This window comes from Amphiura filiformis, chromosome 9, assembly GCF_039555335.1.
Source record: "Amphiura filiformis chromosome 9, Afil_fr2py, whole genome shotgun sequence".
Classification (NCBI taxonomy): domain Eukaryota; kingdom Metazoa; phylum Echinodermata; class Ophiuroidea; order Amphilepidida; family Amphiuridae; genus Amphiura; species Amphiura filiformis.
This window is the reverse complement of record NC_092636.1, coordinates 54,866,303-54,881,076: the sequence shown is the minus strand read 5'-3', so window position 1 is coordinate 54,881,076 and position 14,774 is coordinate 54,866,303. Positions and strand designations below refer to the sequence as shown.

Genomic DNA, 14,774 nt, shown 5'->3' with positions numbered 1-14,774 from the left:
AAAATGCACAGTTGTTTGATGGCATGTAAAACTGAGTCATTTTAAAGAAAAATTTTATCATGAAAAGTAAGGAATAACTCATATTATTTGGCTAATTTAAAATTAAAACATATGTAAATAGCGCCCTCAATTTTCACACAAATGTACAGTTTTTACTATAGCATAGAAATTACCACAAAAAAGCAGAAAAAGATGAAACAAAATGAAAATCTATGTTAAAAATAGCTACAAAATAGGCCTATATATTTATATTAGTGTGATAGCTGTTGGTATTGTCCATGTCTATATTTGAACATTAATGTTTTGTTAGAAAAATTAATAAATGATCACATCAAACAACCGTGAATGGAGTTGAAGATAAATATGATGTTGAACATGAAATGAAGGATAGCTCTCAACAATCAACAAATCTAGTGAGCAATTGTAATGTCAGCTTTTAGGTCAAGAGAATTATTATTGCATTTGTTTTAGAAAATTGATATAAATATCCTTCACAATTAGCATTAATTATTGACCTTTGACCTGTTAAAACTGGCATGCAGTTTGTCCTGCATTCACCAGAACACATTTTGCACACATGATAAGATATTGCTCCTTCATTCCATGACAACTCTATCAAACCAACATTTGTTCCATGATCTGATGATACAGTTTCATGTCACAAAATATGTTACAAAATTGTGACTCAGTGCTCCAGCTAGATTTGTCAATTTCCTAACGCTATAGCTAAAACTGGTTGAAATTCTGCCTGCACAGTACCCATAGGCATATATCAAGTATTGGACTCAACTTTGCATTAAACTCAGTGAAAATGATATGACAGTGTGTCAGTGTCCTTCTGTGTTCAGGAAACTGTATGTGATTTGAAACATATTTTGACAATTTTGTACAACAATATGTTTGTAGATGATGATGTATGTGTTGAATTTTGTGAAATACTATATATATTTTGTGAAATATGAAATGTACTTGTATGTATTTAACAAAATACACATATCACAAAATAGAGGAATATATGGAACTCACTAAAAGATTCACTGCAATATGAATTGTCTCCAAATAATTAAAGGTGTGCATGTCCCGATTGACAGGCTCACCCCACCCATCAAATGTATGATTTAGGCATTTGAGAGCTTATATTTTTTCATTACCCCAGTAATATTTTAGTCCTGATCTTTAGATAGTATGAACAAAACCCGGGAACAAAACAGTGATAATCTCATACCCCATTATATCACTAGCATGGTTGATTGACATTTTTGTTTCTAATATGCTACTCAAACTTCAGCTTTGGTGATAGAGATGTAAGGTACAAAACATCACCTTTTTTTCACAGCATTGCTGTGACTTTTGAAGAAAAAACAACAATTAGCCTAGGGACGATTGAGATTGCATAAGAATTTTCTTTCTTTATGATACATAATGGATGAAGAATGTCAAAAACCTTAATTTTCTAGCATTGATATTTTGGAAATTCGTGTAAGAAATACAGCCATAAAATGTGATTGTTGTATTTTACTTAAGTAGATTCTAATATTACACAAAATCTAAAGTTGTGAAACTTGCCCCTGGATAACTATAGCTTGTTAAACTTAAAAAGGCAGTCCTCCTACCAATTAAATTGTCTAATTATAGTTTTATATTATTGCTTTCTGAGATTGACCTTCGATTTCAATAATTCATCACCCATTTTGATTTGCGTATAACACAACTTACATAAGTTACACAAAGCTTGTTAAACTTAAAAAGGCAGTTCTTACCAATTAAGTTGTCTTTAAGTACAGTTTTATATTATCGCTTTCTGAGTTTGACCTTTGATATCAATAATTCATCACCCATTTTGATTTGCGTATAACACAACTTACATCAGTTACACATAGCTTGTTAAACTTAAAAAGGCCAAAACTTATGGCCAATTAAATAGTCTTTAAGTACGGTTTTATAGTATTACTTTCAGAGAATGACCTTTGAATTTCAATAATTCATCGCCCATTTTGATTTCCTTACAACACAACTTACATAAGTTACAATACTATGATTCACAGTTGAAAGTAATTGCAAATTAAAATGCTCTTATCCAAACAATGAAGTGTATGGAGCCAAATTGAGTCTTAGTGAATGTTAGTTTTGTTATGACAAGGACTGCCAACAAGCTATGGCTACATTACTAAAGCAATGGCCAAAAGCATTTCAAATCTATGTATACATTATTGTGAAAATCACTTCATTTGTCTCTTCTGGTGAGCTTTTGCTCGGTTGCTCATATATCTATCTTACATTGTTGGCCAAAATGCCAGATTTTGGGTGCAAGCTAACATTGTTTGACATGTGTTGTCCTTGTTGGCTTACCATTGAAATGTTACCTTAGTTACTGTCAAGATGAGCGCCAACTATCCAAAGCATATATAGGCAGTTAAGCAATTTATTTTTGCTTCACTTACTTGTCAATTCAAAGTTTATTTGTTTGTTTACTTGGTCATTTCACATGGATAGTACACCGCCACCTCCACTCTTGGTTCTTGACATGCATAGGCAAATTGCTCATGTTTGAGACTGGCCTCTATGGATAGGAAAGAAGGTCAGATTTGAAGATAAAGCAGGCCAATTACCAGAAATCAAGAGATGATTGACTTAAATCTTATTATTAGTGTTTTCCTCTTATTTTTGTCTTTCCCCCTCTTTTGGGGGAAATTTAAGGGGGAACCACGTTCCCTTCTATGCGGATCTGCCTCTGGATTTTTTAATTTAATCCATAACTTCACTCCATTTGCTATAAGTGAAGCTACTTGTAGTTAGCAGCATTATACTTACTCATTTGATTACAACATTTCGCTCACATTATGAATCATGTACTCGTAAGTGTTTTCTGGCATTTTGTATCGATATGAAAGCAGTGGTGGATTATCTCTCCCAGAATAGTTAACAAGCACACCCAATTTATCCATAAATTTCAATTACTCTTTTTTTCTTCCTTCAATTAAAAATAAAACCCATACCTCTGATTGCACATTTTCATGCATGATGTATTTGAGATATACGTGTAAAATGCATTTAAATGAGTGCAAACATGCCTGGTATTGGTTCAGTGGTTATTGAGATACAGATTTCAAAGTATCTAAGATTGGCTGACTTGATATGGTACCTGGATTTCTTATTAAAAGTAAAATGTGTGCATGCATAGTAAGTTTCCTTGAGGGTGAAGTCATTCACTGGAGGATATCATCAATATCATTAAGCCCTTTTATAATAAAATAACAAGTCTATAGAATAACGCTATAGAAATCTGACTGTCCCCAAGCTTGTCTCATTGCTGATGGGGGAATGGTATTAGAAACGAGCTAGTGATGGGTGTTAATGCCATAACCAATTAGGTCATTCAGCATTAATGACATTTAGAAAGGTGCAAATGGGTTGCAATAACAATGGCTGTGATAGAAACTCTGTTGACGGGCTCCAGTGAATGCGTTTTTTGTTGTTGCAGTGTTGCAAAGTCAAATGAAGCGAGTTGTTACAGCAATCTTGTTGAAAATGTCACTTGATTCTTTCTTTAAAGGAGGCGGGTTTGAATGCATAAGATTTTGTTTTTTCACATGAAGATGGGCACCTACCTACCTATGCAGAAGTTTCCTTTTGATCACAGCTGATGTTTTGGCATCAGAACCCGGGGGTCACTCCCATTGTGGCCTGTACACCATCCGCGATAATCAACTTTTGAAAAGCACCCTAAACAAGGATTTAACCCTTGGCTAAAACGACACCCTAAACAGGGATTTCATTCCTAACATCAAATTTCATACCCTAAATTTCATTTCAGCGATTTAGAAATTGCAATTTTGCTACCCTTTTTCCCAATTTTTCATGTTTTGACACCCTAAACGCGATCGCGTATCGTGCCTACCCACAACTTGACCCTTTTACGCGTTTTCATTATCGCGGATGGTGTACAGGCCACAATGGGAGTGACCCCCGGGATCAGAACATAAGAAGAACATAAGCCAGAGTTCAAAAGTTGTAAAAATCAATATTGACCGGTACTGATTATGACAAGATATTTTTATCATCATTATTATTAGTTTGCTTGTTGTTGTTGTTGTTGTTGTTGTTGTTGTTGTTGTTGTTGTTGTTGTTGTTGTTGTTGTTGTTGTTGTTGTTGTTGTTGTTGTTGTTATTAATATCATTATTATCATTACCATTATTATTTTGATGCAGGAGGAAAGGAGTTAGCAGTAAATGGTCCACCACGTATCCATGGCAACACATCAGGGGTCACCCTGATGGAAGGTCAAACATTACAACTAACCTGTAGAGGCGGTTTCACCTTAGAATGGCATTATCCACAGAGTGTACAATCACGGGTACAGCTTCAATCTACCACGTGCCTAACCTGCGAACCAGGCTCTCAGCATACATCTGTTATGATCGTAGCTGAGGTGAGATTTCAGGATGCCGGCAAATATCAGTGTTTCTACAGCCGCTACTCACAACATATTAATAATGGAACATCGACAGAAACTTATGTCTTCATAACAAGCCAAGGTAATGCTTTGTTCATATATATTTTAAATATGATATAATAGCTGCCGTGAGGGTATTAACGTTTCCTCATTCAAGATGTCAAGCCTGATACTAAAGTCACTTCACTGCAAGTCACAGTTTTCATGAAAATATTTTACGGCAGCCATGACTGTCTTGATTGAACTCGGCGAATAAGGAACTGTTTTTATTGAATTTTTGAAAGCCCTTCTAAAAGATGGAGAAGTGGCTTTTATGTGGTTCCATAAAGGATATATATATATATACATATTTCTTGGGATTCATATGTGGATTGAAAGTTTTGTTGTGAAATCTGGGTACAGTAGCAGATTTTTGTAGGAATGAGAAAGAAACTGATGCCATAATCCTCAATACATCTCACATTCTATCTGCGTACCGTTTCTTCTCAGTTTTAGGAATGATTTTTATCAATTGTGCAAATATTGATTGTATTTTTCTGTAATTCTCTCCCACAAAAACTACCATATTATTTTCCTCTGTTCAACAGAATTTCATTCTTTACTGTCAAAGTTATTTTATGCATATATTTTTTTAACTTAATTTTGTTTACAATTTCTTTTCATCACTAAGGTGCCCATCTACACCAGCCTGGTCCGCCTCTTCTCCATGCCAACAGCACACAGGTTGTTGTCAAGGAAAACAACACCTTAGAACTAACGTGCACCGGTGCGCATACCATGGAATGGATCTTCCCAGAAAATGTGCGAACACGAGCACTGGTCACAGCCACTGGCTGCCCGGCGTGTCCATTGGCATTGCAACATCGTAGCGTACTGAGGATAGATCAAACGGAGTTTAACGACACTGGGAATTATCATTGCTTTTATAGTCGACACCTTGGGCATATAACAAATGAATCTGCTGCCGGCACCTACGTCTTTGTCACTTCAAATGGTATGGGGACTGCATAGTATTTGTTTAAGCCATATCTATATCTGAGTACACAACTTTCACTGAATTAGTCTAGGAAGCAAATACACCTCTACAAATGAGTTGAAAATGTGTAGAAATTGTTTACATAATGCAGAAAATAATTCAAATTGTTCAAAAATCACATGGCTCCATTGCCAGGCTCCATTGTTTATCTTTATGAGATTAAAGATATAGGTCATGTTTATAAATAAATGTTGTTTTTGAATTCTTAGGAAAATTGTTGACTAGTTAATTCCCATTCAGCCCACGTAAGGATACTAGTTTTCTTGATGAATTTGCAATGTGATAAAACTGAAAAGGTAAATTTTGCTTGCTTATAATATAGCACTGCTGTTCATGCAGGTTTTTTTGCAGTTATTGTTATTGTTGGTATTGTTATTGTTTATATTGTTGCCACAATTGTCACCTTATTTTTTTGTCAATCAATTCAAAAGTTTCAAAGCCGCCTTATGAGTTGTTGTCAATTGTTATTGTTTCTTAACCCATATATCGTTTCCTGTTTCTACCCAACAGTTCCAGAGAGATTATTTGTTGATGTGCACACTGGAATGTTAGCCCTCAAAGAAGTTAAGGTATATGCAGATGAACCGTTTATCATCCCATGTCGTGTCACCAATCCCGATATACAGGTATGGCTAAAAAGTAGTGTATCCTTGATGTAAGATGTTCTTGAGTTACTAGTGTAAAGATTCCATTGAGGAATTAACCCCCTGAGCACTACCTGCCAATCTAACATTGCCTCTGATTAGTCAATTACATGATGATATCTTCATTTTATTCACCAATCAGAATGGAGCTTTGCAAATAATACACCCCATTTTTTTTGTGTGTGGTGAAATTATTCTAACAATGTTGCTGATTGGTCCAATGGATAATGAAAACTTCTTTTTGACCAATAGGCAGGTAGTTCTTATGGGGTTAAGCAGCTTATGGAATAAAGCTGTAAGATTCTTCAATAGAAGGTTTCTGTGCTATGCTTATTCTGTGCAGTTTTACATGTAGGATAAACATGGGAAGAAGTAGGATTTGTTGGATTTGAATCAAAATTTTGATCTTCAACTATATAACTCCACCAACACATGAACTTTCTTGACGGTTCTTATTCAATTCCAATATTCTTGTGACTACACTGGCTAGGGCTGATTCAAATAAAAACATTTGTAAAGTGTACTGATTTAAATGTGTTATAGTTTGAAAGCTTTTGAACAAGGTAGAAAACATTCTGGCAAGTGTTCCAAAATTTATGAATGTTTTGAGTCATCCAGTTGTATAAAATAGACAATAATGTGAATCAAATTCTGGACTCGCCAACGATTTTTTAGTAAAGTTGTGACCCGTTCATGTGATTACCATCACATGACCAATCCATCAGTCAAGTCTCTGCGCAGTCTGATGAAGACGCGGTGAACGGGTCGCAACGTTAGTAAAAAATCGTTGGCGTGTGCTAAATTTGATTAATATTATTGTCTGTTCCAAACTTTGGTAGCATAGAAGTTTGAATTACTTTCGATTTATTAAACAAATGTTGTACTGTAACAAGTTAATTTAATTTGACATCATTTTACATTGCTAAGTACCTTTAAAGGCTTTTGTATATACATAGATGTTGTCATTCACAACATTCAAACATAATATATACATATATTGGCTTATAAATGCTTCCTTTTATTTTTCCTGCTTTCCTGGTATTAGGAGAGGGAACAAATTGACTTGTTCCAAATTTGGGCAACAACAACACTCCCTATGGAGTCAAATGTCAAGGAAAATGTTAAGGAAATGTTAAGCAAATTGCTCAGGGTATTGGTATTTCTAACTAATATTTTGCTGTTGTTTGAAATAATTGTAATGAAAAGTGTATGTTGCTATTCTTTCCTGTGTGGTGTGCTTAATTGGTGTGTACACTGCTAAAATACTATAATGTGTCGCGTCTCAAGTTGAGAGTAACGCCATGTTGGATTTTGCAGTGGCAGATTCAAATAAGTGCATTTTCGTGATTGCGTAGCTAGCATATGGACAATTAACCCAGGATTAGGTTAGCATGTGGGAGGCCATGGGGGGTGCAAAGTGAATTTCAGGGGAGCTTTTGACCCCATGCCCTCCTGGTGCCGCCACTGCTCTCAACTTGAGATGAGACACACCATAGAGATATTCACCCAACATTGGATCAACTATGAACATATCAACTTGTGGGGAACTTTTTGTGTGCAAATCTTTGCCCCCCCCCCTCCCCATGGCAGATATTTGGGGATCCAAATTTGCAAATCTGAAATGGTCTAGATATATAATGTAAGCGCAGTGAGCAGGAAAATGTTCATACTTAAGCATTTCCGTACTGCTTTCCTAAGCTTTTTAGAGCATTTTATTTATAAAGTGCCCCATGTATATGTGACAAATATTGCTTGCCCGCTCCCCCCTTTCGGCTTACCAAAAATGTGCTTGCCCACCCCTTTTGGGCTTTCCAAAACATTATTGGCCTCCAATTTTACCCTCCCCAAGTACTTATAATATTATTGCACAGCCACTAAAGCAGCAGAAGAACACTCTGAAATTACACATTTGGGGAATGATTATCATCTGTGAATTTCCAGTTTCCTAATATTCCAGCATGTATATTGGGATATTCCACTTGAAATCCATACACCCCCTGTGCAAGACATGACCTTAAACTTCCACACAGGGAGTGTAAATTTCAAATGGGGTTACCTGCTTGGGTGACTCCATTTGTAGTCTATACACCTCCCGTGTGTGGGAGATTAAGGTCATGTCTTGCATAGGGGGTGTATGGATTTCAACTGGAATAGCCTATTGCTCCTCTTTTATTACCAATAGTTTGATAGAGAGCACACAATTTGTATTCTTGATGTTAAATCAAGTCATATCACTTTTCACCTTTGATTGCACACAAGTGAGTAATCCAGACAAGCGTAGAAATTATGCAATGATATTTCACCTTAATGTCATGCTTGGGATTCCATTGGTTGATGCATTGATTGTGGTGGTTGAAGTGAGTGTAACCTACATGTTCCATTTTTCCAGCTTCTCATTTCACTGGCATGTAGTGGTAATTAATGAAATGTCCAAAGAATTTTACCTGAAAAGTTTAAGTTTGTCAAGCGTAAATATGAAAGTACCTAGGATGATCGACCCTTTGTAAAGTGCATGATGTGAAAGTAGATAAAATCATGAGCACTTGCTGTGTGTTTGTTTGTTTGTTGTGTCTTTTCTCTCCAGTGTAGCTAGACATGCATCATATACCCATTTCGGAAATTCCTGAAAGCTGTTGTAATTGACACCCTAAATACAGGCCACAAAAGAATTAATGTACTAGCTATTTTTACCCCTGTATACCTAAATAATTAGAACCAGCAGCCAAAAGCTGCATTTTTTAGCTCAGATTTGAAACCTCATTTATTGAAATCGGTCAAAGAAATAACAGACATAATGATCCAAAATCCCCTGGAAGATGCAAATTCAAAAGTTGCAGTTTGCTTCATTGGATTCCCTATTAATTTGTACACAAAGCATTCTCGAACAAGAGAACTAGTGCTGTGCTTTCAATAGAACATTAAAGTGCAAATTTTGATTTCTTTCCTTCCTTGGATTTTAGATCATCAGTTCTTAAAGCGATTTCAACAATTGAGGTATTAAATCAGAGTTAAAGGGTACAGGTATTGGCTGCTGGTTTTAGTTTTGATATATTTACCTTTGTTCATGATATACAGGAGTGAACATAACTGGTACCATAATTTTTTGGCAGTCTGTACATGTTGTTTGTACATGTTGTTTGTACACACATCATTAACTGAGCAGTTCAATGTGCAAAGTAACGATGTGTGTATTGATTGCGCTATTCCAGTTGAAATCCATACACCCCCTGTGGAAGACATAACCTTGATCTTCCACACAGGGAGTGTGAATTTCAAATTGGGTTAGGTGAATGAGTGACTCCATTTAAAATCTATACCCCCTGTGTGAGAGATTAAGGTCATGTCTTCCATAGGGGGTGATGGATTTCAACTGGAATAGTCCATTGCAAAGAAATACAGAAATTGCAGAAAAGGACATTTAACAAGTTGAAAGTTTCTAATGTCAGACTTCCAATGTGCTCATCAAATCTATTGTGCAAATGTCAGGGTGATAGCTCTTACAAACTCAAGACTATTTTTAATATACACTTGTTCCTTCCATCTTTACTTGTCACTTTTCTTCATAGTTTTTCATTACTGTGTTTCTTTCTTTATTTCTTTATTGCTTTTCAACTATTTTTGTAGAATGTATCAAGGTTGTCAGTTGAATTTTTTTCCAATTGTATGAATTTTGTTGTAGTAAAAAGTAGTAACAACCCGGGGGTGGGGGTACTCAGCGAAATTGATGTGGTAGGTAAACACTAAACACTCATACTACAGAAGTTGAGGTCAACTCTTTAGTGAGGATAGTTTATGAAGGTTAATGACCTGTGCCCGAGGAGATGAGGCCATTTTGGCGGGTAGTGTTAGTCTTCTATGTTGCTCCAAATTAGTTCCTTGAGATCTTTCACTTCAAATCGGGTCTTTTTTTTTTTACCCCATATTTCGCTCTGAATTCTTAAGACCCTTCTTTTGAAACTATAATTGAAGACCAAATTAAAAAGACTAGTTTGCATCTGACGTCAGGGCAACAGTGCATAGTGATTGGTTGCTGACCTGCGCAGTACGGCATATTTGGTGTGGTTGACACGACGTCAGACACAAACTAGTCTTTTTAATTCGGTCTTCAATTATAGTGCTGAACACCCTACCACTACAAGAAATTGAGTGCTCCCCCAGGACCAGAATATTTTCTCCATACCCAAAAAACACAAAAGTTTAAAAAAAGTTTTACTGTATGAAAGGATATTTTCATGAGGGTTGACTTGAAAAGGTTTTTGTGTTGGTTGGGTATATGTTGATTGTCATATTTTAGTATAATGTATTTCAATATTTCATTTTTGCCATCAGGTTGAGTTGGATACAAGTAGTGGATACTTAGCCCGCTCCATCTATGGAGGTACCAGCTACTATGATCCAAAAGTTGGGTTTCACATCTCATCTGAACAATCAATGTATCATGGAATTGTATGGTGTGAAGCACGCTATGGGGATATTGCAGCACAGCAGTACTTCATGGTCATATATGAAGGTAAACACAAGGGGATCGACAGATGGCCAGGCCAGCCCATCAATTGTCACTGGCCTTTGAATAGCTCTGAAAACATAGCAAAACAAGATGTATTAGAACCTCAAATACATATCTTTGATATGAGTTTGGTCTTCTGATGTGGGCCATAAGCCGTTCGCATAGCCACACCTTTGTCAGAAGGGGGCAAAGCAACTTTTAAGTGGGGAAAAGTTTGCAGAAAATGGTCAAATATTGGCTATAGAGTGCAAGAAAGGCCTACAAATCTTAAATATCAGGGGAAGGGCAGCTGCCCCTCTTTGCCCCAATATAATTGAGAACCCTGGTATAAATATTATTATGTATGACACTTGCATAGACCTCAAGCAGTTAGACTTAACAAATATAGGTTCAGAATAGTCTATGCTCAACACAATGGGAAATTGGACATATTCGATTGTTATAAATAAGAACTAAAATAGGATACCTCGTGCATTTATTGGTAGAAGCCCAAAATCAAACATTTAATAGTTGGCCTCTAAAGCTTGAATGGTGCACAGGTTTGCATATGTAGGGAACAGTACTTTCTTCATATTACAATGCATTCTGTCAAAAAAGGTTTTTTTATGTTCTGTTATACTTTATTACAGCCAAGACATATCTCCCCGAACCAAGGGTAGACACACGCAAGCGAGAGGTGCTGCAGGGTAAAGAGGGATTTAACATTACATGTAGAGCAGATTCACCACTACAGACATCTATGACACTAAGCTGGAACTATCCTGGAAAAGGGGTAAGAAACTCAACTTACATTACGAAACAAATTCTATAGCATGATGGGAAGATTTAGTACCAAATTACTTCCATTTGTATGTACTGACTACCTAGCAATACTAAACAAGAAATGTCTTTAAAAAGATTATTACTTCCATTTGTATGTACTGGCTACCTAGCAATACTAAACAAGAAATGTCTTTAAAAAGACTGGGAATTTGAAGGTCATTGTCAAAGTTCAGGTCAAGGTCATCAGGTGCAGGTCATTGAAATGTGATTATTTTTAACAAAAAAGACTTCGATTCATATGTTAATATTGCAATGAAATCACCAAAAGTCATGTCAAGGTTAACATAAATCATTCGTAAATTTTAATATAGATGAAACTTTATTATTCACTAAGGTGTATTGATTAAAATTTTGCCAGCTGGTTTTCCATTTCAATTGAAAATAACTCGCCCATGAAAAAAACTAGGTTTCACAAATTTGAATTTTGACAGGTGTTCCACATTGAATTCTTTATGCAAGACACATATTTATCTGTCAATAACCAGTACATCCCATCATATTAGTTCAGTAATTCTGGCCATTAATGTCCTCTAACATGAATCACACTACCTTGGTTACACTGTCTCATCCGTCATCTATTGATTATCCCTTGCCATACTTATATCAAGTTTAGTAAAATAGATATTCCAGAATCTGTGTTGAAGACAAAATGCAAGAACTGACATATCTGGTATTAATTCAGTATTTCTGTTACATTTACTTGTTTTTGTTTTTTTTAAACTTTTCTTGGTTTATGAAACTTTAATTATACACCATACTCAAGAGGTCGTAAGTCTAGGCATCTGTTGGTAATTCTATACCTATGTTTGCTGGTCCGTACAGGTCACCCTTACATGGATATTATGAATTAAATTTCTGACTATCTATTCATCTGTTGGTAATTCAATATCAGGTCTTTAGCACTCAGGAAATAAGCTCATGTCTAAGACATGAAATGTAACCATGACTTGGAGCAGGTTGACGTATCATGAAAATAGTGGAGCCATTTAATGTATTGGACTATTCCACTTGAAATCCATACACCCCTATGGAAGACATGACCATAATCGTCACACAAGGAGTGTAAATTTTAATTTTTAGTTATGAATCTTTGGCTTAAATATTTGATACGTTAACCACTTTTGGAGGACAACATGTTAGGGCAGTAAGTAGTGAGTTACAGTTATATGATATGAAAGAACTTGATTGCATTAGGAACCCACGCCATTTAGAAGATTCTTAGTTCATCCGTAAACAACAAAAACTAAACCCACCTGCTCGTCCCATATTGGTGAGGTAACCAATGTGGATCAAAAAAACAAACTCTGTCCCAAATTTGTCTGGAAATATGGATCAGATCAACAAACAGCGGGCATTGAATGATAATGCAGATGAAAGTGTTCCTGCTTAGGAGTAGGTAATGCCGTGTTAATTTCAAATTGATAAAAACACAAGTTTTGCATTTCATTGTGAAACAAATTCTGAGAAATGCATTGGTAATTTGATTCAACATGGAACCGTTGTTTGTATTGTAATTCTGATTTCAATGACTGCTCATTCGTTATTTTATTGGTTATCGCGAAACATGAAAACATTTTGCTTTATGCTCGGAATATCCTTCGGGTGCATCATTCATATTTGTTACTTTTTTATTCCTTCTGTATCATATTGTATTAATTAAAAATTTAAAATAAATACAATTTTAACTAACAAATAGCCAACAATTGTTGCATGCATTTAAGCCGAGCCACAACCACATTTTCAGCAATTTTCAGTGGGATTTTTTTCCCAAAATGTTTACTTCCTTGTGCCTCTATGATGCTACGCCTTTGTTTTGTGCATATCAATTGTTCTAAGCGTAAGCAGTACTGCTATATTTAAAATACTATGCCCATATAATGATATAAATCCCATTTCCATTTGTCCTAATGAAAGAAAACTCTTTTTATTCCCAGAACCCTAATCTACAATCCAACTACAGGGTGTCTATGGAATCACAGGAAATAAGGCAACCCTCGGATAGAGAGGGTGGAAGCCCACGAACATTTCGCACACTCACAAGTACACTGACAGTGATGGAAGCACAGGCAGAAGACAATGGCACATACGAATGTAAAGCAGAAAACAAAGAGGGCAATAACTCGGATGATGTCACCATTAATGTTCTCCGTAAGTTGAGTCTAAGGATGTGCGATATAATATTAATTATCGCAATACGATAATTCTCACTGCTTCATCGATGACCTCATGATAAACTATAGACTCAACAACTCCCAAATGAAAGCTGAATATAGTCACAATGTGGCAATAATATTCCAAGTTTGTAGTCAGATTTCTAAATTCAATGAAGCACTTGTGATTGACCTAATTCCTGAATGTGGACAGCGTTCTAGTTTCTTGGCGTCGCATCGCAAAATGCTCTACTAACTTTTGAATACTTGTATGTCAATTTGGTTCACTTTTAAAGACACTTTATTTGAATGCAATTATGCAACATATGTTTACCATTTGTATTGTTTGCCATTGCAGGACACGGTTATTTAAGAATCGAGCCTATGAGCGGGCCCAATGGTAGACACGGCAAGATTGAAGTCAGAAAAGGAGCCGAAAAAATCAGAATCTCATTCTTTCTGAAGTCCTACCCACTAGCAACATACACATGGTTGAAAGACGATAGGGAGATTCTACCTGATAATCCGCTCTACAAGTTTCGCTTGCCGATAAAGGAAGACCAAGATATGGCAGTGTTACGATTGAAAGAAATAAGAGAAGAGCATGCTGGGAATTATACCTTAGTAGGGAGACTGAATGAAGTTGTTGCGTTCCAGACTGTGCAAGTGGTTGTATTTGGTAAGTTGGAAACATCATTATTTTTATCATTTCAGTTTTGTGTAAATGGCAAAATATTGCTACCTCATATGATATTACAGTGAAGATTATAAAATGGGTATTGTTTTTATGCGAGGACTGTTCTTCAGTATTTCTGTAATATATGCTTCGTTTCTAAGATTTTTGCCTTATAAACTAATCCTGCAGAAAACTTTCATTTCAAAATATTAAATTGCATCTAACAATTTACCAGAAAAACAATTACACAGGTCAAATAACATCATGAATACTTACCAAAAAATATTGTAAAACAAAAAAAAAAAAAAAAAATTTAGATGAAAAATATTTAAAAAACTTTCAAGAGTGTGTGCCTACCCAATATATATATATATATAACATAAATCCTTGCATGCATTAAAACACTGTCATTGTAAGGGATTTCTAACTTTGCCACAAGACTATGAGGCTATGGGTGAATATGCATTTCTTTATATGGCATAATC

The 14,774-nt window shown here is 35.6% G+C and overlaps 1 protein-coding gene across 1 annotated transcript in view; it reads left to right on the top strand.

Moving 5' to 3' along the window:
- The window catches only part of LOC140160156 (vascular endothelial growth factor receptor 1-like), a 165,380-nt gene that overhangs the window by 100,851 nt on the left and 49,755 nt on the right, over window positions 1-14,774 (top strand). The window contains 8 exon segments of the mRNA XM_072183432.1: window positions 4,210-4,536; window positions 5,125-5,448; window positions 6,001-6,116; window positions 7,180-7,284; window positions 10,464-10,644; window positions 11,271-11,413; window positions 13,398-13,611; window positions 13,972-14,292. Of these exon segments, the coding sequence (XP_072039533.1) occupies window positions 4,210-4,536; window positions 5,125-5,448; window positions 6,001-6,116; window positions 7,180-7,284; window positions 10,464-10,644; window positions 11,271-11,413; window positions 13,398-13,611; window positions 13,972-14,292 (1,731 nt within the window).